The 24609-nt window shown below is 50.5% G+C and overlaps 9 protein-coding genes and 1 non-coding gene across 10 annotated transcripts; 3 read left to right on the top strand and 7 right to left on the bottom strand.

The window, feature by feature from the left end:
* Positions 1-324: 324 nt before the first annotated feature.
* On the bottom strand, positions 325-2325 carry GLRG_09644 (ATPase; the record flags this gene model as incomplete). Its single annotated transcript, XM_008100329.1, has 5 exons — positions 325-673; positions 728-1074; positions 1138-1235; positions 1309-1548; positions 1689-2325. 5 exons carry the CDS (start codon positions 2323-2325, stop codon positions 325-327), a joined length of 1671 nt encoding a protein of 556 aa, XP_008098520.1.
* Positions 2326-3363: 1038 nt separating this feature from the next.
* On the bottom strand, positions 3364-5180 carry GLRG_09643 (major facilitator superfamily transporter; the record flags this gene model as incomplete). The annotated part of the gene is made up of 5 exons (XM_008100328.1): positions 3364-3647; positions 3708-4083; positions 4184-4462; positions 4521-4903; positions 4982-5180. 5 exons carry the CDS (start codon positions 5178-5180, stop codon positions 3364-3366), a joined length of 1521 nt encoding a protein of 506 aa, XP_008098519.1.
* Positions 5181-6483: 1303 nt separating this feature from the next.
* GLRG_09642 (endoribonuclease L-PSP) lies at positions 6484-7014 on the top strand (the record flags this gene model as incomplete). The annotated part of the gene is made up of 3 exons (XM_008100327.1): positions 6484-6645; positions 6724-6881; positions 6948-7014. 3 exons carry the CDS (start codon positions 6484-6486, stop codon positions 7012-7014), a joined length of 387 nt encoding a protein of 128 aa, XP_008098518.1.
* A 217-nt stretch (positions 7015-7231) lies between these two features.
* GLRG_09641 (uncharacterized protein) lies at positions 7232-8288 on the bottom strand (the record flags this gene model as incomplete). The annotated part of the gene is made up of 2 exons (XM_008100326.1): positions 7232-7844; positions 7894-8288. The coding sequence occupies 2 exons, from the start codon at positions 8286-8288 to the stop codon at positions 7232-7234; spliced, it is 1008 nt and encodes a 335-aa protein (XP_008098517.1).
* A 2457-nt stretch (positions 8289-10745) lies between these two features.
* Positions 10746-12476, top strand: GLRG_09640 (cytochrome P450; the record flags this gene model as incomplete). The annotated part of the gene is made up of 4 exons (XM_008100325.1): positions 10746-10826; positions 10905-11418; positions 11486-12254; positions 12317-12476. 4 exons carry the CDS (start codon positions 10746-10748, stop codon positions 12474-12476), a joined length of 1524 nt encoding a protein of 507 aa, XP_008098516.1.
* Positions 12477-13336: 860 nt separating this feature from the next.
* On the top strand, positions 13337-14310 carry GLRG_09639 (uncharacterized protein; the record flags this gene model as incomplete). The annotated part of the gene is made up of 2 exons (XM_008100324.1): positions 13337-13394; positions 13454-14310. 2 exons carry the CDS (start codon positions 13337-13339, stop codon positions 14308-14310), a joined length of 915 nt encoding a protein of 304 aa, XP_008098515.1.
* Positions 14311-14769: 459 nt separating this feature from the next.
* Positions 14770-15211, bottom strand: GLRG_09638 (dolichol-phosphate mannosyltransferase subunit 3; the record flags this gene model as incomplete). Its single annotated transcript, XM_008100323.1, has 3 exons — positions 14770-14931; positions 15013-15081; positions 15164-15211. 3 exons carry the CDS (start codon positions 15209-15211, stop codon positions 14770-14772), a joined length of 279 nt encoding a protein of 92 aa, XP_008098514.1.
* A 1056-nt stretch (positions 15212-16267) lies between these two features.
* GLRG_09637 (rhamnogalacturonase B) lies at positions 16268-18107 on the bottom strand (the record flags this gene model as incomplete). The annotated part of the gene is made up of 5 exons (XM_008100322.1): positions 16268-16477; positions 16529-17171; positions 17221-17405; positions 17462-17891; positions 17977-18107. The coding sequence occupies 5 exons, from the start codon at positions 18105-18107 to the stop codon at positions 16268-16270; spliced, it is 1599 nt and encodes a 532-aa protein (XP_008098513.1).
* Positions 18108-20020: 1913 nt separating this feature from the next.
* GLRG_13239 lies at positions 20021-20141 on the bottom strand. The gene has a single exon. It is a non-coding gene; the product is annotated as a tRNA-Ala (tRNA).
* A 1228-nt stretch (positions 20142-21369) lies between these two features.
* Positions 21370-23468, bottom strand: GLRG_09636 (dimethylaniline monooxygenase; the record flags this gene model as incomplete). The annotated part of the gene is made up of 5 exons (XM_008100321.1): positions 21370-21923; positions 21977-22366; positions 22419-22668; positions 22721-23215; positions 23298-23468. The coding sequence occupies 5 exons, from the start codon at positions 23466-23468 to the stop codon at positions 21370-21372; spliced, it is 1860 nt and encodes a 619-aa protein (XP_008098512.1).
* Positions 23469-24609: the final 1141 nt, after the last annotated feature.

The raw sequence follows: 24609 nt of genomic DNA, 5'->3' as shown, positions 1-24609 counted from the left end.
AGATTTCTTTTGCTTTTACGTAGCCTACAGATATATCAGGGTTATAGAAAATAGTAGACTAACAGCTAAATCAATAGTTAGTAGAGTGAAGGCCTCCCACTGCGCTTTTGCCTATAAAACTAGCACTAAGACTGATCTATTATAATATGTAGAAAGTCACTAAGTAGGTTTCTTATATACTAATAATTATTTCTCAACTAACTCTACACAGTAAGCAAGACGTATGGTTATAGTAGAAGGTGTACTGAAGGATAAATCGCGTCACACTAGACTAACTATCTAGCAACGACTATAGCAATGAAACTTCGCAAAAGCTATGCGGGCCTAGACCTCGTAACCGTCGCCGATCTCCTTGGTTGCCCGCAGCACCGTCCGGATCTGATCCATAGACAGAGCCGTGTCCTCTTGCCTGGCGAGAAGCATGGCGATCTTGAGCACATTCTTTATCTGACGCCCATTCATAGGTAGATGCGCCAGATTCCTGAAGTTTTCGTCTGCCAGTTTGTTCTCCATCTGTGAGCGCTGACTGAACTGTCTCCATATCTGATCCCTGGCCGCTGGCTCAAGGTCAGGATAGTGGAGGGTAAGGTGTATTCTGCTGTAGAAAGCCCTATCGATTGTTTCAGCGCGGTTGGACGTCATAAATAAAATGCCGCGGTAGTATTCTAGAAGCCTAGTAACAGACTTGTTAGCTGAGTGAAAGGCTGTTGAAACTTCTTGGTCATACCTAAGGAATACTGCGACGATCTTGTTGTGTTCTAGGTGTTCCTTAGAGCGTTCTTGTATGAACACATCACATTCATCGAACAAGAGGACCGCATCCCACTTCTCGGTTAGTTCAAGGACTTTAGTCAGCCTGTCTTCAACAGCAGTAGCATCATTGCCTAGCTCTACCGCACTTAGGATATAAAGAGGCTTCCTGACTTCATCGGCAACAGCCTCAGCAGTCAAAGTTTTGCCAGTGCCCGGATTCCCGACGAGCAACATGATGATGCCAAGGCCCTTCCCTTCGATTAAGTCATCGAAGGCAGTCTTATTAGAGACCTGGCCCTCCACGAAGGAAAGAATCAGGTTCTTGAAGCCCCTTGGCAGTATCAATTAGGGAAACGCGGCATCGTTCCAAGTGATTTCCCGCACATTCTCCACCATAAATTCGGCCCAGACTTTCGACTTGAGACAACAGCCTCGAACGTGCGTGCTACAGAGGAGGAGTTCTTGTTTCGTGAGATCAAGATCTAGAATCAAACATCAGTATGGCCTCGTTTACACAATTGTACCTGTTTCCGATTCGTGTTGTCGACTCCTTACCTGGTTCGGTGGCTTCTTCGGTTGGCAGGGGGATCTCCCCGCTTTCGAGCTTTCGTTTACGGACACGATGCTGGTAGTCATTTCCCCCTATTATACGTGTGCCACAGCTCCATCCCTCCGAGCTGTCCGAGCGTAAATGGGCATCTTCGGCCACGTTGATCGACGGCATGACAGAATCATCTGTTAACGGCGCCAGATGGACCCGTTCGGATGGGTTGGCACGGAAGTAGGAAGCTGAATCTACGACGATTCGTTCGTCGACCTAGCAGTACTATAGGTCAGCATTGTTTATCATAGCAGTAAAAAGCCTAATTAACAGTGATGATAAATTACCGACATTTCGCTTCACAATTTCTCGACCAGAATGGCACTTAACGAACCCCGTATAGGCCATGTAATGAAAGCCCCGGAGGTTCTGGAACTTGAGGCCCCGATCGATGGCTGCCGCCTCTGCTTTCGATCTCGACTCGAGAATTCGGCCGGGAAAACATTGGCCTCGGCAATCTCACTCGTCCCGGCGAATGGACAAATGTTGAGGATACCATCTGCGTACCCGAATTGATCCAAGTCCCAATCAATGAACCTGACTGAAACCACCATCCCGTTCTCCTCGGTGTAAACGCAGCTCTTAACGAGATAGAAGCGCGTATGTCCATCTTGAGTTGTAACAACAAGCTTGCCAGGCTCAAATAATGCCCAGAGAAGCCGGTAAATGATGACTCCGTGATTGAGATGGTCCTTGATTTCGACCATAGTTTCATGGAGTTCAGCATGCAATACGCCATAGAGGAGTTGAGAGAATATAGCTGCGGCTTCACAATTTTGCGTTTGACGCTCAAGTATCTGCGTAAATTGCTGCCAGCGGTAATAGAAGGGATGGAATGGTGATTTGAAAACCACCTTCTTCAGCGATGCTGTGATGCCGGCATACCCTTCGAAGACTTCACCCAAGGTCTCTTTAAGTGATTGATTTTGAACAACGATGGAGTCCATGACCAAGAGGCTTGCCGTCGTCATGGTTCCTTCGCATACGAATGACGAGGGCTTTCAGTTTAACCTCAGATTGTTGCTCAATAGAGGCACGAAGATCATCGGGGTACTCCTCAACCCAATTCTTGCAGCATTGGAATTTTGCAGGACCTTCGTACAGAGTGTGAACTTCGCATTTGTTTCCCTCGGTAGATTTCTCCTCGTTGTTGTGATCTCTCGATGGACTCGAGGGTTGCGTTGCATCAGTTGCCAGTGATTGTTGTATGGCCGAGATTTGCGAACTCGAGTATCCATTTCCCGGTGCTTCCAAGGGTATTAGTGTCTCTATCGTACCGGACAACGATGGACCCGACACTGGTGAGATCATCTCCAGTTCACTATCGGAGCTTTCCCCGTGTCCATTGTGAATGCTGCCAAGTGGCCAATAGGGGGGCGTCGGCAGTGGTATCCCTAACCCACGGAATATTCGGAGTGCGTTGATGAGAAGCCAAATGACGCAGCGGCCTTATGCATAGAGAAGAGAACACGGTGGAATGTGAAGGTCTGGTCGTTGGAAAAGCTTTGCTCGTCGGCTGCCTTTTTAAAGCCATGTGGTGTTCTCGTGATCCAGTGCCTAATCTGGGCCGCAAAGTGCACTTCAGACCATGACAACATAGCCTGATCCAGCCGCTGACGCGAATGTTTCACCTCCGTTGCCTGTATCATTACCTAACGACACTAAGAGTTGGATTTGCAGCATCGGCAATAAGTCGTGTCTAAACCTCGTGTACTGATTGGAAAGACTTCCATGTTGCCTAACGGGGCTTTCGGTCGCACAACAGGAGTAGAATATGACATTTGTGCGCTTGCGCCCGTCGGTGGCTACGTGTTCATGTATAGTACCTTTTACAACCTTCAGTCTGGAGACGACATACATTGGTGTCAATGCAGGGCAAGTTGAAGGCTTGGCCTTCCCTCTCTTCCTGGTGATATCACACTGCTTCTCGCCTTTGGTGGCACACTTGGTTTCAAAGTCTCAAAAAGGTGTTTCACATTACACATAATATCGCTATGACTTGAAGAAGCTCAAAGAAACCAACGGAAATCGGGACTCTTCGGGCCATCACCCAACTTAGAGGTCGACACTTGGCTGGCAGTAAGGTTTACGCCCTGTGCACGGTTCCTTCTTTTATTATCCCAAACCATATAGAACCCTAAGCAGAGTGCACACAGGGCGCCGACTACCCCAAAAGCAGCCGTCGTGATAAGAGCGGGTGCGTACTTTGGTGCATCTGGTTTACGGAAGATGTTGCTGCTGACGAGTCCCATGATATTCGCCAGCGGGACACCGATCGATGTCAGAAGCACGCCTGAAGTGCAAGAATTAGTAGACGTTCAGCAAGAAGGCTGTCCCGGGACGGAAGACTTACGTTGGTTTTCGTTCACGACGTTGTTGTTATACCACGTCGACAAGAGCACGCTCGGCGCGGACGTGCCCCAAGTCATCATGAAGCATGCATAGTACGCAAGGTTGATCTGCTTCTCGACATCGTCGATGGCTGCGTAAATGATGAAACCGGTGAAGCTCAGCATGAAGCCGAGCGCGATGAATGGGAACCGGAGCCGGCGCCAGTCGGAAAGAAAGGCGAGGATGAGAAGCATTACGGCGCCGCTGACATTTGGGGCTACGGTGTAGAGGTTTGTCTTGATAGTGCTGTATCCCAGGCGCTGAACGATTTGAGGCATGAATAGGCCGACGCTCTGGAGGGGGACTCCCAGGCATATCTCAATAGCCAGAAAGCCGTACTATAATAAATTCAATCAGTTGTCGGGTTCCAATTAAGGGGTTCATAGTTCAAGGTCCCGCTGTATCTGAACCCAAAATAGCCGCATGGAGTATGCTTACCGTCGTCGGATGCTTGAAAACCTTGGCTGCCTCTCGAATCTTCATCTTCTCTCCGACCACGGAGGAACTATCAACTCGGATACGATGGAGGGCCAGCTCTTTCTCTTCAGCCGTGAGGAACTTTGCCTCGGCTGCACTCCTAGGTAGATACCAGAATGCAAATACAGCGAAGAGAATAGTTGCAGAAGCCTCTATGATAAACAACCACCGCCACGGGCGTAGGCTGGTTCTGGTGATGTGGAACACCGCAAACGCCAGCAGCCCCGAGAACGCGTTGGCCTGTCAAAAGTTGGCGTCAACTCAACAACGTCACTACGCAGAAAAGTGGCGGTCTTACAATGTTCGACGCTGCGTAGAAGATGGCCAGGCGGCGTGCCAGCTCACCGCGGCGGTAAAAGGTGGTCAGGTAGTAGATGACGAGCGGGAAAAACGCCGACTCCGCCATGCCCAAGAACCACCGCAGAGCAAAGACGCCACCAAAGTTCTGGGCTGCGGCCATAAGCATGGTCATGGTACCGAAGCCGAACATGAGGATGGGGAGCACGATCGCTGGTCCGAACTTCTTGCCGATGAGGGCCACGAAGGGCGCCGCAGCCACAAAAGGCACGAAGAAGATGCTGACGATGAGGTTGTATTGTCCATCCTTGAAGTTGAGATCGGTGCTCAGGCCCTCCGTCTCGGCATTGCCTAGGTTTCCCTTATCAAGCGCGTTGAACAGGTCTGAGGGAATGCGTCAGCGACCTGACTCCTGCTGGGTGAAGAGGCTGGGTGAGCTAGTCGGGAGGCTGAAAGGCTTACACATCACAGCCAGGACGGGCAATATACGAAAGTCCAACTTCCTGCAAAGCCGTCGTTCAGCGGCTTTATCAATGACCTGAACTACGTCGTCGTCGTAGTCGCGGCTCTTCGTGCTACGTCCCTCAACAGAGCCATCTCGGATTGATCCCGCCGGTTGAGATGGTGGCGAGATCTTGTTGTCCTTCGTGGCATCGTCCATTGCGAGTTTCAAACTACTTCCGACCGGGATTCAGCCGAGTCGAAGATGGAATATACAAATCCGTAGCTCGTGCTTGATGCTATAGACTATACGAACGTGATATCACTTTATCGCGGCTGGGGACAGTCGGATACATAAACTTTTTCCAGCGTCGCACTTGCTGATCGGTATATCACTTCCTAATCAACGTATCTCTTATCCTGGTCACACGGAATCCATGTGACTGGTTCGCGATTCTGCTCTTGATGGATGCTCGCCGGTGGTCAGAGATAAGGATGATACTAGTAGTGGGGTCAGTGACGCAGATAATCGCAGGTACATTGAACATCCTGCTTCCCAGATATATGCAGAATCACGATGGTCGGGACGCTAGCCGGTTAGGCGGAAAGGTCTTCCTCCCTGGGGTTCGTCGTTCTTCTCTTCCATTATGAAGCTGGGAACGATGGCCACAGGCCACAGCCCCAATTCGAGGACATATCACACGGCAAGTTTCAAGACTATTGGTCAATGCATCCAATTCTCCTTTCTGACCTAATCCAAGAATGCATTAGTCGTGACCCCTGTGAGTTTCTTTAACTAGCTATCAACTAGCATCAGAGCACCATAGTGCACAGTGCCAATACTTAGGCCTTGTTCTCCTGCAAGTAATTCGATCTGGCAACGAAATGGAGTGGCTACTAAGATATGTTTTCAATAGATCCCTCTTAAGGTTGCACAGGTACACAATGATAGTTTGACACAGTTGGAGAGAGGAGTCGCTACGCGCTGGTGATATGAATCCTTTGCGTCCTGGACTATGGCTGGATAAGAGCCGATGCCGATGGACGGGAGCTAGTGAGCCGGTCCCGTGTTGGTGGGGGGTTGGTAATCGGGGGTCATACCGGTATTCCACCCGCAAGAAGGAAGTTTACCAGAGATGATGCCGGCGAGAGCTGTTCCGTGGGGGTCAGATTATACAGAGCGAGGTACTCCGTATAGACTGTTTGGCAGCCGACCTCGGCTCAGTACGTTGAGGGTTGTTGAAGATAACGATGGGCCTGCTAGGTATTATCGAAACGCCGCGATAGCTTGTCCCACCGAGTGTGCGGGGTTGATAGGAAGAGCCCACAACTCCCCGCGGACAGTGAAATCATCCGAGAACGGAGAGTTGGACAGCACCCAAGCTTCCGTTGCTTCAACGTACTTGTTAGGTTTTCCATCTTATTCCAGTTTTCCTCAAGCAAAGTCTAAAATACATCTTATCCAAGAACATCACACAAACTCCTTTCAAACACCACAAGCGCCAACGTCTACTACAGTCACCATGTCCACCAAGACCCCCGTCCTTACCGATAAGGCCCCTAAGCCCCTACCTGGTATCTACAGCCAAGCTATCATTGCCAATGGCATGGTTTTCTGCTCCGGCGCTGTTCCCATGGACCCAGTTACCATGAAAATCATTGACGGTGACATCCAAGCTCATACGGTATGTGCACATAGTTCTGCGCCGCCAGCGCGAGGTTCGCTATGTGACCCTGGAGAACCCAGCTGACAAAGGTTGCAGCACCAATGCATCAAGAATCTGACCGCAATCCTTGAAGGCGCAGGCACCACTATTGACAAGGTTGTCAAGGTGAACGTCTTCCTCGCTAACATGGAGGATTTCGCCCCCATGAACGAGATTTACTGCCAATACTGGGGCGATGTCAAGCCCTCTCGAACGTAGGTTTAACCCGATCACGAGTGCATTACACTTACATGTGCTGATAACGAGACCGTCCAAATTAGTTGCGTCGCGGTTAAAACTCTGCCTTTGAATGTGGACGTTGAGATTGAATGTATAGCAGTGTTGTAAAGATGAACATGGCGTGCACAGCCTTGAACCAAACAAATGAAGTAATAAATTGCGCGGGCTGTGACATTTGAGATTAGCTATAAAACCGTTGTTTCCGAAATAAACTATGGCGCTACCGCCTACCAACGCGAGAACCCCTAACCTAGGCCCCTTTGGAACATCAGGTACAACTCCCAAGCCGATAGAATTGGCCAGATGTATCTTCTGCGGTCGCCGTCTAGAGTAATTCCAATAGCTTATTGCAAAACAGAGTAATGGCACGTCTCCCATCTTCAAGTGCCTCATCCATTGCAATAAAAGGATGAGGTTGTCCCTTCATGACATGCAGGTCAACCTGGACTCCGGCATCGTGGAGCTTCTTCCCAAGAGCTTCTCCTTCGCTCCGCAAAACATCGAGCTCACCCACAACGACCACTGCGGGAGGAAGTTTTGACCAATCACCTTCCCAGAGCAGCGGGCTCGCCTCAGGATGTTGCCATGTCTCTTTAACAGGCAGATAATGGAGGCGATACCACATCATTTTCTCCGCCGGAAGGGCGGGCGTAAACTCGTTCTCCTTCCATGATGCGTGGTCTGGGTTCTGCGAGTCAGTTGTTGCGGTGTTGTCTGCAACAGGGACTGAGAGCAGCTGAACGGCGATTGGTGGAACGTCTGATCGCTGGATTGCCCTCTGACACATCACGGCCGTGAGGTTTCCGCCGGCGGAGGAGCCGCCGATGGCGATCCGGGACGCATCGAGCTCAAATCTGCTAATGCCTTCGGAGGCGGCCCATAGCAAAGATTCCCAGCAGTCATCGATTGCGGCAGGGAAAGGGTCTTCTGGTGCAAGACTTGGAACTGTTAGTGAGGATTCGTTCGTTCTTTAGACAATAACCTTACCGATAATCGACGCAAATCACAACGCACTTGGCTCGGTTGCAAAGATGCGTTGCAATCACATTCTCCGTGTCAATGTTCCCCAGAACCCATCCTCCACCATGAAACCAGAAGGCCAACGGCCATCCTTTAGTAGGCCGCTCACCCAGAGGTGTAAAAGCTCGGATCAAGATATCTGGACCGGTTGTTTCTTTTCTCGGGATGGTGATGTCCTCGACGCTTGCAACCTCCAATTTGGGACCAGCACCCGGAATCAGTGTGCCGCTGGCTCTAGACGCCGAGATGGGTTGGCGATGGACGACTTGCTTGTCAAAGACGTGTTTGTTGTAAAAGTCCCTGTATTCGGGGTTGATGCGGTCGATGACTGACGGGTGCAGGGGATACGGCGGCTCGGACATTTTGAAAGTCTTGAAGGCTGCAGTGATACTTCTAGGTGTCCAGTCGATTGGGACGTGCAGTGCTGGTGGTGTGTAGCGGCTCGGTTGGATACGTTGAACAGTCTGTCTGTTTCGCGGCGTCAGGTTTACCACCAGTGCTTTAAGCCAGGGCCGGTCAGCTTGTATTCGATTCGGGAAACAGTCCGGATCACCGAAGAACGGAGGCCGGCAGTGAGGTCTGCGCCTCGCACGTACAGGTACAGCGACCCCCACCTAGGACCCTCAATCTCAACACTTCGGCATTGCATCAAGGATACGAAGGTCGGGTGGCTATCTAATATGTGGAGCCGCACATAGCAACTATGCAGAGTCGGCATGTGCTTGTCCTTGTCTTGCGTCACAAAGTTACCAACCCCGCAGTGCCATGCCATCTGATTTTGTCCATTCATCAACACTAATACTAGGTACGTGCAATGCTGTTCTCTCACAAGTGGACCCGGCAAACTAGTTATTCTTCTACTACTTGCAATAGATATCTTATAATGTTTCCATTTGATTAAGTCTGTGTTCTTTTTTTTCTTATGCAAACACCTTCAGTTGGATGTCTTCAAGCTTCAGGCTTTGGGACGGAGTGCCCAAGCGCAACATTTTTCACGGGCCAAAATACACAAGAGGATACAGGAGAAATAGTGAGGGTATATCAAACATGTAGACCCAACTCGGAGCCTTAACCAATGGAGATAGCACTTAGTAGGGCTAACACCAAGATTGGACTGAAGTGTCAAGTGTGGGTGGGTATCTCTCTACATTATAGTAGCTTGCACGGTTTCCTAGCTAAAGCCTACTTTACGACTTGCCTTGCTTTTCTCCAAGTCATCAAAGTGACTGTCAAGAACACTGAGTCTAGTCCCATGCCAAAGCCTTTACAAGAAACTGTTGTAGTTGATAAAGTGCTGCGCTGCACGGCCTTCTGCCGACTTTGATGCCCTTATTGTGGGCGGTAGTCCTGGCGAAGACCTGCTATCCATACAGGTCAGCTGGGCCGGCCCAGACGTGTCGTTTAGCGGTCATTATAGCTTTTTTCTGATGTTGGCCTCGGAGTTGACCTCCCGGCCGTAGAATCCTATGCATCAAGGGCATTGCAGAGTGTTGTTGAGGAAACTTGATATTGGTTCCAATCAAGAGGATTCTGTTCCGATCTCTAATGAAGACGGACTTGAACGGTAGGATTATCTTCTCTAATGCATAAGATATACCGCAGAGCAAAGCTTTCGGAAAGATCAGCATATGGCTAGTACCTTCAAGAGGTATTTTGTTCAAAGTATAGATATAAAATAGGTCATACATTCTGCATTTTTGATCTTGTGGAAGAAGCGTTATATACATTGGGAACTGGAGCTCTTGAGAGCCGTTCTATCGATGCATATCAGACGTTTCTACAGAAATCAAGCGTCGTTTTCAAGGTGTCGTAGTCGATCCATATGATATAAGGCGTTAATTGCTGCTTGCGATTAATGGCGTCGTTTTTGCGACACAAGGCAAAGTCAGTAAGATGGAAGATAATAACATTTTCTCCAATGTCTCCCTGCTGCGCCATGGGCTTCGACGACAGGCTCGTCGCTCGACTGGTTGCAGAGCTGGAAAAGGAGAAGCAAACGGTGTTAGTGATACAAATAATTCCAAAAGGAATCAAATCACAGGTTTCATATATATAGCGAGTCTACTTCTGGTGTAGACAAGGCAGAGAGGGTGGGAAGCATAGACACGCATCGCGCCGCATTTAGAGGTCCAGAGTAAGTGCACCCTCATAGGTCTTTCGAACACTGGCAACAGGATGAGAGCAGAGATTTCAGACTTGTGTACCGATAACGCGGCGGGTGACTGGTGGCATACTATAGTAAAAACGCTTTATCTATCGCGAAGCTTTGTCGCAGGGTTGTGTGCAAAATGCACCACGGGTTCTCTTGCTGTCTTATATAAGGGAAAATCTGCGCGCAGCTAACAAGCCACAGGTCGTGTTGCCCCTACAGGGTCTGTGCGACTCAGTCAAAAGCTTGTCTAGGTCGTTACAAGATTAAAGCCCCTGGTGCCGTGGACTGGGGCTGTTTAATCGTGGAATACTAGGATGCTGATTCGACCTAGCTCACCCATGCAGGGCCATCCCGTCCAGATAGGTTCTGGCGTACCCATCTGCGAGACGAAGCTGCAATGTCTATCCCACGTGTCGCCATAGAGACTTGCTGACTGGCCAGGAGTTCATTCCGAATACCACATGTGGTCTAACGAAAGAGGATTCTCCTGATTGTGCTAAACAAGCAAATGGTGGATCTGATTTACTGCGTTATTGCAGCAGTCCTCGATCATTGATAGATGCTCCGGTTCCGCACACTCATTCCCTTGGTTTTCGATTCGAGATATTCGTATTTTGTCGGCGCTCGCTGGCTGACTCTTTGCAAGATGGAAAGCTTTCTATCGATCATGGAACGCTTGCGTCACGTTCCAAATGAAGAGAAGATCCAAGTCTTCATTGCTAATCTACCTCCTCTCAATACGCCGAACGTCGCGAAAAGTCTTGGTCTTGCGGCAAGTCTAGTGCCAGTGCTGTTCAAGACAGGGAACTAACTTTCGCCTGACCAGATCCTTGGATACATATTCTTTGTCAGAATCGTCTACAACCTCTATTTCCATCCCCTGCGCAATTTCCCAGGCCCGAAACTGTGGGCGATCTCGCGAGTTCCGTGGCATTACACCAATCTTAAGGGACGAATCACTTGGCGGATTCGAGAGCTCCACGATCAGTACGGTCCGGTTGTACGCATCGCGCCAGATGAGCTGTCTTACACCACATCGACGGCGTGGAAGAAAATCTACGGCCAGCGCAAACCCGAGTTCCCGAAAGCCCTGGATGGGCGCGGTATCGCGCCGCCCAGCATTGGTGGGCGTAGGAGTTTGATGACGGAAACGCAGGAACAACATTTGAGACTGCGGCGAGCGATCAATCCGGCGTTTTCGGAAAAGGCCTTGAGGGAACAGGAGCATTATCTCCAAACTCACTCGAGCAAGCTCGTCAAGATTCTGAAAGAAAAGTCGAAGCAAGGCCCCGTTGATATCACGACTTGGTACAATCTCGTCGCATTTGACATCGTTTCCGGTACATGCGATTCCTCTACCTCCTAAAACAATGCGAGTTCCGGCATATTCTGACGAAGACAATGCAGACTTGGCATTTGGAGAACCGGCTGGCTTCTTGGACAATTCAGATCAACCCTGGATTCAAGTGATCCTCCAGAGAGCGAAAGCCATCGTGTGGTTTCAGCTTGCTGTCTGGTACGGTTTCTTTCCACTATTGAACTTTCTCACCCCTAGATACGTCACGGAGTCGCGCAAGAACCATATCGCCTTGACCGAAGCCAAGCTAGAGAGGCGAATGAAGGCTGAGAATCCGGGCAAAGACTTCATGTCGTTCATCCTCGAGAACGAGAACGAAGCAGTCGAGAAGCTATCCAAGGTTGAGCTGGTCATGCTGGCGAGCAACTTCATCGTCGCCGGAAGCGGCACATCGGCGGGCGGTATGTCTGGTCTCACATACCTCCTGCTCCGGAACCCGGACAAGCTTGAAAAGCTCAAGAGGGAGATCAGGGAGACGTTCCAGACGAGCGAGGAGATATCGATGCAAGGGACGGCCCAATGCAAGTACCTCACCGCCTGTCTTGACGAGGGCATGCGCATGTACCCGCCTACTCCCGGCTCCCTGCCTCGGTTTGTGCCAGGCAAAGGAGAGGTGATCGACGGCAAGTGGGTGAAGGGCGGCATGGCCGTTGCCGTCAACCAGCTCTCTGCCGGCACGTCGGAGTTGAATTTTAAGCGCGCCCGGGAGTTTCATCCTGAGCGATGGCTCGATCTACCTCCGGACTCTGAGTTCGCCAACGATGACAAGGCAGCCACCCAGCCCTTTTCTATGGGCCAAAGAGTCTGCATTGGAAGAGCGTATGTTTGCAGCTTACGAATCCGCTATGCATACGGAGTTTACTGACGCCTGAGACATACAGTATGGCATATGCAGAGATGCGTTTAACAATGGCCAAGATCATGTGGCATTTCGATCTCGAACTCGCCGAGCCCGAGCTTGATTGGTGGAACAAGCAAGGGACCTACTTGGTATGGGAGAAGATACCGTTGATGATTCAACTGCGACCACGGTCTATGTAGTCAAATCGTGCAGGCAAGGTTATTAGTGGGCATATCACGTACGACAAGGTGGTTAATTCCACGCAGCTCATACCTGCGGCAGATCTTAAAGCTAGGAGCTGGTTGATGAAGCTGCCTACCGACTCTCTTCAATAGTTGGAGATTTAATGAAATCACCAGAAACATACGACATACAAAATGACTCCTAGCGAAGCCTCTGTCAATCTGTGTTCTATGTCTTATTTTGGCAGATTAGCTAGCTGTTGTAGCGAAGCTATCACTATTTACCGTCATGGAGCAACTATATCGGTATTAGAGGTTGCCATAATTACAGTCACCCCACGCTACGTTGCTTACATCCTCTTGGTGACAAAGAAGCGGAGCAATTTGGGCTTGCTTCGACCTGCTTGTGTCGAGTCAAAAGCTCACTCAACAGTAGCCAGTGTCTGCACGTGGGCGGACTGTTTGTCAACCACTGACCTGCACATGCCTGTACGTTACCCCTGACTATGCTGCTTAGAAAGCGGTAGTTGGCGTCTGCAGACATGGGTTCAGAAGCTTGTTTGGCTGCCAGGGGTCGGGTTGGACAGGCAAGCTGCCGCGATTCATTCCATCGTAGCATCACTAGGTATCACAAGTGGAACCCGCAATAAGAGACCGCTCGGCTGGGAATCGTTCGCACGTGTTCACGAAATACATCGTGAGTGGTTGTTGCTAACAATGAAGTACATCCGCAGCGCTTCTTGCTCTTATGACTGATACTGGGCTTAAAGCATGGCCAGTATTTGGTGTATTTGTGGCAGAGGCTGGGCCGCATAATGCCTATTACCTCCTCCCCACTCGAGATTCTTTGACGGCACGAGCTTGCAGAATACCTAACCATGGCGGAAACCACAAGATCGGGGCCGCAGGTCCTATCCCTTGGGATGACGAGAACAGGTAAGTCCTCATTACGCACAGCTTTGTCCATCTACCGGCACTAACACATGCCTACTCAGGGTCCGCCTCCATAACGCAGGCTCTCACAATTCTTGGGTATAAGAACGTACACCACGGCATCCAAGCCATCGGCAACCCGAAAGACTGGGAGGTTTTCTCGCGCGCATGCGATGCGTTCTTCCCCACCCTCCCGACGTATAACGGACAGCCGTTTGGGCGGTCGGATTGGGACCAGGTCTTTGGGCAGTGCGAAGGCGTCACCGACATGGCCTCGTTCTTCGCGGTTCCGCTGGCGCACGCCTACCCCGACGCCAAGGTGGTTCTGGTAGAGAGGGACATCGAAAGCTGGTACGCCAGCATGGAGGAGGCCATCTTCGGCACGACGTGGGGCTGGCGCGCGGACCTGATCATCGACGTCTTCGGCCGCCTGATGGGCCTGACGGGGGGCCTGACGATCCGCAAGATCATGCTGGGTTACTACGAGGCGCGTAGCGCAGACGAGATGCGCGCCAAGGCGAGAGACAGGTACCGGCGCCACTACGCCGAGGTGCGCGCCGCAATCACCGGGAACCGGTTGCTGAACTACGACCTAACGGAGGGCTGGGAGCCGCTGTGCGCGTTCCTCGGCAAGCCCGTGCCCGACGTGCCGTTCCCGCAAGCCAACAAGAGAAAGGAGCACGTCGCGCGGGTCAGGGCTAAGCAGAACATGTTCTTCAAGGCGATGGGAAAGAAGATCCTACGGATGGCCATACCCTGGGTTGTGGGCTCAGGCGCCGTAGCTTTCGGGATATGGGTGTTGCGCAACCAGGAACACGCGGCTGCGCTTCGTGCCGATGCTGAAGCCTGGGTCGGTGTACTCAAGTCGACCTGGAAAGATGCCAAGACTTCATTGTTGATGTATACTAGATTCAAGTGACCACCGTCGCCCCGCCACAACACTCTCAGAAAGCAATTGCATGAGACTGCCAGTTCCAGATGGGCTGCGTCGAAATCGAGGGTCTTTGCACGGCAGTAGGCGACCCGGAACATAACGTCAAAGAGGGGCAAAGGCACCTGAGTTGCGGGAGAAGATTGAGAGCGGTCCTTTGCTGGGGACGCGACAACCCGAAGCCATATTTCCGTCATGCCTGATCTTGCAAACTGAAGCAATTATGCTCAAGTCTCGATTGTGACGATGTATAGACGGCAGGGTGCCTCAGGTGCATCTATGTCAACACAAAAGGGTCCTGAAAACTTCAAATCCCGGCCTGGAAGGATGCCAGGCATGTCAAGCCCACTAAGCCAGATATTCTGCCTGAAATTTCCCCCTGAACTCCCCAAGCCCTGGCCCTTTAATCGACATTATACCAATTCGCAATCGACGTTCCTTGCCTGTTTAGTCAACGTCGACGCCAAGCTTCCGCAGGTCGACGACGGCCTCGTCAATTTCCGCCATCAGCTCCTTGTGGGCCTCGGGCACGTCGTTGAAGGTCATGACGTTGTATCCGAGACGGGCGAGGAGGTAGGATCCGAAAGAGATGAGAGCCCAGAAGGGCAACTGCAAAGGCACACAAGGGTCAGTAGAGGTGGCCGCAAGGATTGTTGGCGAAGCCTTTTGGACGGAAGAGGAAGGACGTACGACGGGGACGATTTCGGTCTGAATTACGGCGGGAATGGGAATGAGCTGGAGATAAAGCGCGAGGTAGAGCTGTAGGCGCTGGTCAGTATAGATTCGTGGACCGGTGGGATCGGTGGGATGTCGCTGGCGAGAGAGGGAGGAGGGGTCGTACCGAGCTCACGAGGAGCGCGAGAGAGATGGTCTGCTGGGCGCGGGTCATTGTTGCTGTTGGTTCGGATCGCCGAGATTGTCTGGGGGATTATGGACGGATTGGGTTATTGTTTGTGTGGGAGCGATCGTGGCGGGAAAAAGAATGACTGGAAAAGCTGACGATGGTCGCGATGCTGCCCCCTTTGGTTAGGGCCACAGATAGATGGTGAAAAGGAGTCGCAGCTGTCCAGAATTCGGGATGGAGCTTGAATGACTAAGCCGTGCCCGGACCCCCTGCGGCCCCATGAGTTCCCGCAGTTTACGCGTGGGACCCACCCGGAGCATCCTGCCGGGCGCGCCCCGGCTCCCACTCGGATCATGTCAATCTTGCAGTCGTTCAGATATATCCATTCGTGATGACTATCGTTGCAGCGAAGTAAATAAGCGCTCGCCGCAAATCTTCGGTACGATTGATCTTCCACTTCCAGGTCGGCTTGGTTTTCCTCTCACTTTTCTCGGTTCCCTTACGTGTACGGCCCCACGCCAGCCAGCCTGCTGTGTGCTTGTTGACCCAGCTTCATGGCGGCGTTCGGTAAGCGTTCACGTAGTTTGCAGCAAAGGGCGTATGTTGTTGCATGTCTATGTATGCCTCAGGCATACACAAACATAATATATCCATACTTAGCTGGCCGCACATCCATCCAACTTACAACCCCATACAAGAGACGACCCAGCTCTATGCCGCGCACCGGTCGAGGCAACCATAGGTTCACTGCATTTTTAACCCCCACGCAGGCCCCGCACAACCCTTTGCATTCGCCTAGTACAGGTTCCGACAGAATTAAAATACATAAAATACGGTTTAGGAAATAAAGAGCTACAATTGCCAGCTGAAAGATCCGTTTAATGCCAAGGAACTAGTCAATCAACCGGACTTGAAATAGCGCAGCTCTGGCATGCATAATGAGTCCGACCAGGATGAGATTTTGGAAGACTATCAATCATTGTCTTAAGGTTTCGATTTGCTATAGAGTCAAGTTGCTGTCAAGTGCGCTTTACAACATAGAGTATCACAAGACGAGGCCGGTCTCGAAGACTGTCCAATTAATACGCGCTGCTCTTCGACCTACCGGCTCCCGCTCGGCCCTGCAGCCTGCAGCTCAACGGCGTCAATGATATAATTCGCGCTCAAGAAGTCCTGGTCGCCAGAACCGAACACCCCTAGAGTAAGAGTATTGGTGCCATTTTTCAACTCAGATGCCGGTACGCCCCACTCGTACACTTCGCCGAACCCACGGTAGGCGCCTCGAGTTACACCGCGAGAGTCGATCCGAGTCTGCAGAAACTGCTTAGTGATTGCTAACGGCCTTCGGATCGTTACGCTTACCGGAGCACCGGGGTCAGACGCCTGCCAGTTGTTGATTTGCACCTTGGGCCGTCCACCTTTGAAGGATAGCGTGGTGCCCACGCGTAAAGTTACCCCCTCCAACTGGTTGGCCGCAAGATCAAAGGTGACGCTCGCGTTGCCTCCAATCTTGGAGAATAACGCCATCGGAAAGTCATTCGCTTGTGACTTGCCCACCGTAAACGCGCCTCCCCAACTCGCCATACGAACATCCGACGGGTGCATCCGAGTAATCTTGTCACCGTTTTTGAGTTCAAACGGCTGTCCGTCAAACTCACCGATTCGCCAGAGAACTGGCGGGCTTGGTTCTGTTGACTGGATGTCCTGAGTGACTTTGCAGCCCGCAGTGACGGTGACGGTGTCGTTGCCAACGGGAAATTCGTCTCGATATATCTTCATCGTGTATGTCCCGGGCTTCATGAGCGGAGATTCGAACTTGCCAGCAGACGCCTTGGTCCAGTACTGGGCATCCTTGTTGAACCAATGGACAACTGTCTCGAAGTTGCTTGGGATGCCACTTGCAGTGCCAGAAACACTCCCTCGTCCGTTATTCGGTACATATCCCTCTATATCCAGAGAGTCGAAGAAGGTCGTGTCAAGGTCGCTTGATGGCTGTTGGCCGTTCCTTTGCTACCTATCAGCAAATATGCGAGATTTCCTTGGGGGTTCCTTACGTGAATCGCATAGCGTATGGGCCTAAGAGGCCGAACCTCCAGGGCTCCGTTCTGACATGCCCGCTGTTCATATACCAGTACAGCTCCTGTTCGACCGTGCTTTGAGAGTTAACATCTCTCATAAAGGGACCTCCGGCAGAGTGTTCGTATGCATTGCCGGGCATAATCATCCAGACGCCCACGCCCTGTAGATGCCGGTGTTAGCCAGACGTCAGCTCAAGGAACCATGATCACTACTCACGTTACCCGTCACGCCATGGACCTTATCCTCAATGAACCGATCAGACGTGTACATCTTGCATCTCGTCGTGCCATCCGGGCACTTGAACGTATCTTTACCCTCGAATGCCACGCAACCATCGAGGTCCGCAACATCTCCGTGCACTCCAGTCGGTACGCGCGAGCGCTGGAGCCGTGCAAGCCATCGAAGCTCGCCGGGATCAATCTCGCCCGTGATGTGGGTCGCCATATAGACGGTCGGATCATCTGGCTTTGCCACGTAGTAATGCGTGAGAGGCTGTGATCCGGCCTTCACGGTGATTTTGATAATTCCGTTCAGGGTTTCGGCTGCGACAGTGGAAGTCCCTAAGCCGGAGTTGATCTGCGACATTTTTGTCGGTTCCTGGTACTGGACACCATTGTAAAGAAGGCTGATGATGTCGCCATTTGATCTTCGTCCGTCATCAGTATTACTACCATTTGCATTGTGTACGCAGAGTGTAATGCATGGCCTTTCCAGTGAAGGAACTCACTCACCGATCCACTTCAAAGACGAGACCACCATCAGTATCGACTGTGTACGACGAATTCGTCTCGACGATCCCAAAAGCAGCATACGCTGTTTTCCACAGGAGACTTAGCCCGACGGCGAGACCAAAGCGATGCATTTCGTTGATGATCGTAGGCAGATTTCAGACGACATGGATGAGCGAAACGTCTTGCATCGGAAGAACTCTGCCGACAGATATAACGTTCAACCCTTTGGACGATAAACTAGTTTCTAGGAATGACTACCTCAGGGGGCAGGGGTTAGTCATCCTCTCATTTTTCTCTACCATCCATTTCCTGGAGAGGGGTCAGTACAGCAGCTAGCTGCTCGTGGTGGATCAGCCTAAAAGCTTGTTTGGAATAAGTGCCGAAGCCCCTCCCCTAATTGACCTACCTCTTCAGGTAGAGTGCGGACAGTCGGTTTGTAATGCAATTAGTGGAAGCTTTCAACCCATGGCTTTGCCATTAATTTGCAACGACATTAAGGGCCTGATCGGCTCCGCCGATATCATTTGACACTTCGGATAAGGACCAATATTACGGACCCCGCACCAGCCACAAGTACTAAAAAACTTAAATTATACCACACTAGGCTAAAAATAGGAGAATATATTATAATTTTAGATCTATATTATAGAACTCCTATCATATTAGTGTAGGCTCTATAGTGCTAGGAAATATGACTTTCTTATTAGTAGATAAACTAAAAATCCTAATTTCCCTATATAAATTATGACCAGCCTCTTGACTTAGGTTAAACTTTGTAAAAGGAAATAAGGACTAATATAGCCTACTGTTACCTACTGTTACCTCTGTTACTAAGACAGCCTTCCTGGCAGCTGTTGCGGATCTGACAGGATGGAGCTAGGCTGCAATAGTGACGTGAAGTGACGCAGTGCAAAGGCGAAGCGTAACAGCAAAGTAGTGGAGCAAGGCAAGTAATAACAAGGAGCTAAACAAATAACACAGGACAAGATAGGTAATAGTTAGTGAGTGTATTTATTAACGGTTGACCTCCCCTCTGTAGGAGGTCTTGTGGTGGCAGTCTATATACCCGATAGGCACGTGAGTAAACACGTGCTTGTGGGTATTCTACTTACTACTCTATGCTATCTGTTGATATGGGCACTTACCACTTGTTGTCCTGTGACAGTCACCTACTGTTACCTACTGTCACATTCTGCTGCCTACTATTACTAGCGCCTGCCTGCCTACAGTTGCCTATTATTACTAGTGCCTGCCTACCTACTGTTGCTAGCACTACTTAGTAGGCAGGTGCTAGTAACAGTAGGTAGGCGCTAGTAATAGTAGGCAACAGTAGGGTACAGCTGTTGCTAGCTGTAGTAGAGGTCCTAGTAGTACATTTAATTAACCCTTAACCTTGTATTAAACTCTTGTTAACCCTAACCCTATATATTTCTATATTAGAGTACAGGCGATATTGCCCTAATATTAGCGGTGCTAATTAGGCCCTAACTTGTAACAACATTAATTAGGTAGCAAATACTTAGTAGACTTGACGAAGCCGGCCGGAGTGTATGAATTTCCTGATAAACACAAAAGATAGAATAATCTTTCATGCAGCATTTCTGGCTGGTAAGCAAATTAAACGAGGTATATAATATCAGGTGTAATATTGTGCAGCAAGTTATTAGTTGTTTGAATTTCCGTGAAGTATGTCTGCTTGCTCGTCTGTGGGAACAGAAAGTAGAGAACGTCTTTATCGCAAGAGTATTGAATTTATCACCTGGCCCGTAAATCAGATAGGACGGCAATTCAATATATCACAGGAGGCTCATGTCTGTGTGGCGGATACCGTCAGCCACACCACGTGCCATGTCACATGGACAAGCTCGAGGGCCCATATTGCCACACAGACATGAGCCTCCTGTGATACAATACTAAATGTATACATGAAAAATGGCTATCACATTTCACCTACAGCCATGACCTAAATACAGGTCAGCCTATATAACCTAACAAACTGAAGGAAGGTTACATACAGACAGACCACAATCATGCAAAAAGCAATTGGACACTGGGGGATTTGAACCCCCGGCCTCTCACAGTCGCGATCCATTAACTCTGAAGCTCTCTTTCGAGAGATCAGTGGAAAATGCGAAGCGAAAATCATACCCCTAGACCAAGCGCCCGATGACTGTATGGTGGATTTGCCCACAACACACAATAGGAAACCTCCTCAGCCGTGTGCGTTCTGTCTCAGTGTCCGACCCACCTTTGACGAAATCTCAGTCGCTAAAGTACACAACTTGTGCTTCAACAAGACTGGGCTGTGGAAACCTTGAGACCAATTCTAATCTTCTAAGCACTTTGTTTTCAGAGACCACGGGCAGAAGTCTAGAACCGGGAGCTCTGGGGCGCGGTGGGCCGGCTGACGAGTCAAGGAGCCAGGGACCCCGATGAGTCCCTTACTAATCTAGGCTCCAGGTACGGATATGGTTTAACACATCACCACTTGCCGGAGATATGATACTTGTGCAATAAGAGGGTCATTAGCTAATTAGATCGAGAAAGTGCCGTCTCAAAATTGCGCTAGGAGGGGTCCACATGCCAAAGCACGCAAACTGAGACGTGCTCTTTTTGGTACCGAAGACCCTTGGAAGCGTCTTTCACCTAGGCCTTGTCAGAGCCTCAATACCTGTGGCACTCCGGGGAACCGAGTGATCTGAACGAAGGAACGATAAGTGAGTCATTTTTATGAATGAGAAGGCTCTGCTGGGGCTTTAGAAAGATGGTACATAGTTATGAATATGACAAGGTAATCTGATACGCTTCCGATTGCGCCTAACGATGTTGATTGAACGTCCTTGTGAGTGATACTGTGACCCATTACATGTTGGCACGGAACCATGAGTTTTTGACGCAAAGAATAAAAAGTTACCTCGAGTCCGAAGCATGATGTAGACATTTTTTGCATGTTTGTTTGCGATATTGATATTGACCACTACGTGAGGCTCCATGGATGTCTTCGTTTGGTGAATCAACGTATTTACTCTACGGATTTCAAAACACATTCGGTCTACCTAGAGTTTCATCGCTGAAGACCAGGCTCAGAGCCGCATTTCACTGAGTCTGCCTTAGAATACATAATACATGATTCGAGATGCATGAGAGCTACGTTTACGAGCCGGCTCTCGACATCGGCTCTGCTCCCTAGGTATGGGTGATATAAAAATAGCCTATCTTCAAGAATTGGAAGGCAATTGGTTCCATCCATAACAGTCCAAACGCCTCAAGAATGCTATGAATATAGAAAGGTTATCGAGAATGAAGTAAAAGGTAAAAGGGAACAATAATCAGGACCGGCATGCGCTATCTATTGAGAATCTTTTTAAAAAATGGTCGCCAAAGTGGCAACCATTACTCGGCAAGGCGAATGCGGCCATTCGTCCGTCGCCGACAAAACACGCTCTTGGCCCATTCCCACGTGTGAATGGCCATGCTCATCGTCCCGAATATGAAAAAGGGTATCAAGCTGTTCGAAAAAAAGTACATCAGACCGCCAGACTGCTTGACAACATCAAACAGTTCGCCTCGCATAATACGCAGTGATTCTTCCTCATTTTTCCATGGGCCCACCAAGCGAAATTTAGTGTTGAAGTTGCTGCCCATGGCCCATGTGTATACGGCCCTGAAGCCCTTGGAAAGGACGTAGGTGAAGCGGGGAGCAGAGCCGATGTCGAGAGCCAGCTGGTAAACGTAGCTCTCATGATCAACGCCGCGCTTCTCGGCCCAGGGATCACGGCCGCAGCGAGGATGTAACTTCCAGTCAATGTCGTATCCAGGCAGGGCATTCGGGTCGAGAGGATCAGAGTTTGGCGAGTATGCGAGGCCTGGGTTGTTGGGATACTCGAACTGGAGGAGGCGGAGGATCCAGAACTGGGTTTGCATCTCAGCCAATGGTGGAATGGCCCCTTGATGCGATGTCAGCAATCGGCAAAGTAAGAATTTGATGGAGGGATGTTACCCAAATTCGGCCTCACAAAGCCGATGAAGCCCACAGAAACGTCGTTAGAGTGGTATATGGCCCGGACATCCGCCGTGTCTGGTGTACCATAACTCTCATCTAGAAATGGGAAGCGGCGAGTGTATCCTGTCGCAAACAGAACCACATCCGGTTTGACAACCATCTGCTTCATCTTCTCGGATTCCGGCCTTCCAGTGTCACGGAAGTGCATGACGCCGTCGTCGTCGACATACTCGGGCCAGGGGGCGACATCAATGTACCGTCCCTTGGTGTCGACGTCGAACTCCTTGATGTAGAAGAAGAATCGACGAATTCGTTCCATGATGGAAAGCGGACGGCGCCAGGGTGCAGATATGTAAGGGACTGCTCGGGTAGATTTCGCGGGGAAGACTATGGCCATTGGTCAGTTGGTTTCTGCATGCACTGATCCAGAGATGCATACAGTGATCGATGTGCATCCTCTCCCGAGGCATCCATCCAATAAGTTGGTCCCAGCCACCAGCCGCCCCGCCCATTAGCGAAAACGTAACGTCTATCTGTTGGTTGTAGAAATCCCAGAGCAATTGACTCGACTGCAGCCTCGAAGGCACATATGCAGTGTCGAACAAACTTGCAATTGAGCAGTCAACAGGTTTCTCTTTGAAGTTGAACCCCTTTCCCCAGAACCCGAACATGGCAGGAGCCGGCGCAGTCTGTGTCATTTAGTGCTTGATCGGTGATATCACTGGTAGGAAGCAAGCGTACCTTTGGTGCCACCACAAAGCCGTCCCTGTGACACATGACAACGTGCTTCACGCTCTTGGTTGTGGCAGCGAGCTGGCCAAGGTCTTGTCCGGTTTCTCCGGTGCCGACAATCACGACTGTCGGGTTTGCACTCTTGATATCCCGCAACTGGTCGCGGGACTTGAATTCCGATGAATGGAGCACCTTGGGAATCTTTTCGAGGCCCTTGAAAGGTGGAATCCTTGGTTCGACGTTTAGCCCGGAGCAAACGGCGACGGCATCGCATGCGTAGTCCAAGGTAGTGCCATCGGAACGAGTAACGGTGACGATATGGCCTCTATCTTCACCTCGACGAACGCGAGTGACTTTGGATGAACATTCGATGTGAGGCCGCAGGTCGAAGCGGTCACAGTACTCGTTGAGGTACTGGACATAGACCTCAGGGGTGACGTAATCAGGGACATCCTGGGGCAGACGGTGATCGGAGAAGGCAGTGAGATATTTTGACGATACAAGCTATGACCTTATGGTAAGTTTCACCCATCCATCAAGGGGAGCGATACATTCGGGTGATGCTACGTTGACTGCAAAAACTTACCTCGGCATCCTCGTAGACGCGATATTTGAAAGTCCCTCCAATATCTTCTTCGGCCTCAAAGACACGAAGTTCGATGGGCTCAATTGCAAAGTACAGGTGCGCCCACTTAAGATACCTAGCTGTTGACAGGCCGGCCGGTCCGGCACCGACCACGGCGACCTTAAGCGGCATGGTTGTCAGCCAGCGCGCGGCGGCCGAAACTTTCTAAGTTGCTTTCTTTCCAAGGTCCTCCGATGTTATAGTGCACAGAAAAGAAAAGAAAAACTACCCGGGGAGATTGGGAGCACACACCCTCGGGCGCCACGAGGAGCTTGAAATTAAGGGTCGGAATGCTGGCGCAAGGAATAGTGGCGGAGGGAAAGTTGCCCATGGATGAGACGACGGGGAAAACGTTTCGGTCTTATGGCTTACCTCCCACTTTCACTAGCATCTGCACAGACGAACTCAATCACACCTACGCTAGGGACAACGGCAATACTCGGTGGGCTTCTCGTAGTTTCTCGTTTCCATCCAAGAATATGCCTGCCGAGCCCTACTCCAGAAACAGGCATCAACGAGGAAAGATCCGGAGTCAGCACTGAGCTGAGTTAGTGGTACGATTCTAGTGTACCTACTACCTACGTGCGTAGAACTGGTCTGTTGGAGGGTCCCGATGGAGAGGTTCGGTAACTGGGGATAGGCCTTGCCAAAAGTGCAGTAGTGTGACTTGTGGTTCTGCTAGTACAATGTAATAACAAGGGTTGTCCTTGTTCCTGTCATGACAACCCAAGACCTAAGCGGAGTCAGTAATATCTTCAGCGGGGCAGTCCTGCGGGGTTATCGACTCTTGATTATTGATTGACTCGGATTGGATCGGGACGTCTTCTTCTTCTGTCCCGGAAGGTGATTTGGGAAGTCGTCGACCGCTGGACCTGTAACTGGTTCTTGAATAGGTTGTGGAGTCGCGTGTTTATGGCGCCGGAGATATGGAGCAGGGTATAATTGACTGCGCTATCACAATGAGCCGTCTGTCTCGTTCGCAATTGAGGCTTGGTGGCATTCGGTCTGGGTCCGTGTGGACGCCGGACCAGGTAAAGCACAAAGGAAATCGCCAAGCGGCGTCGCGCCGTAGTGTGTTCGAGAACCAAACTAAGAACAACGGCACTCCTGCCCGGTGCTTTCGGACAACATATCCGTCCAGTCAAGCCAGGAAGCAATTGGTCGAAAGGGGTTGACACCCTCACCGGCTCAAAAGTTCATTAGCTGACTGATGGCTGTCAACTCGAGTACGAGATAGCGTTGCGGACGTATACACCAATAGAGAATAACCAAT

Source organism: Colletotrichum graminicola, assembly GCF_000149035.1.
Source record: "Colletotrichum graminicola M1.001 genomic scaffold supercont1.51, whole genome shotgun sequence".
Lineage (NCBI taxonomy): Eukaryota > Fungi > Ascomycota > Sordariomycetes > Glomerellales > Glomerellaceae > Colletotrichum > Colletotrichum graminicola.
Note: the sequence above shows the minus strand (reverse complement) of the source record. Positions and strands in the feature narration are given on the sequence as shown.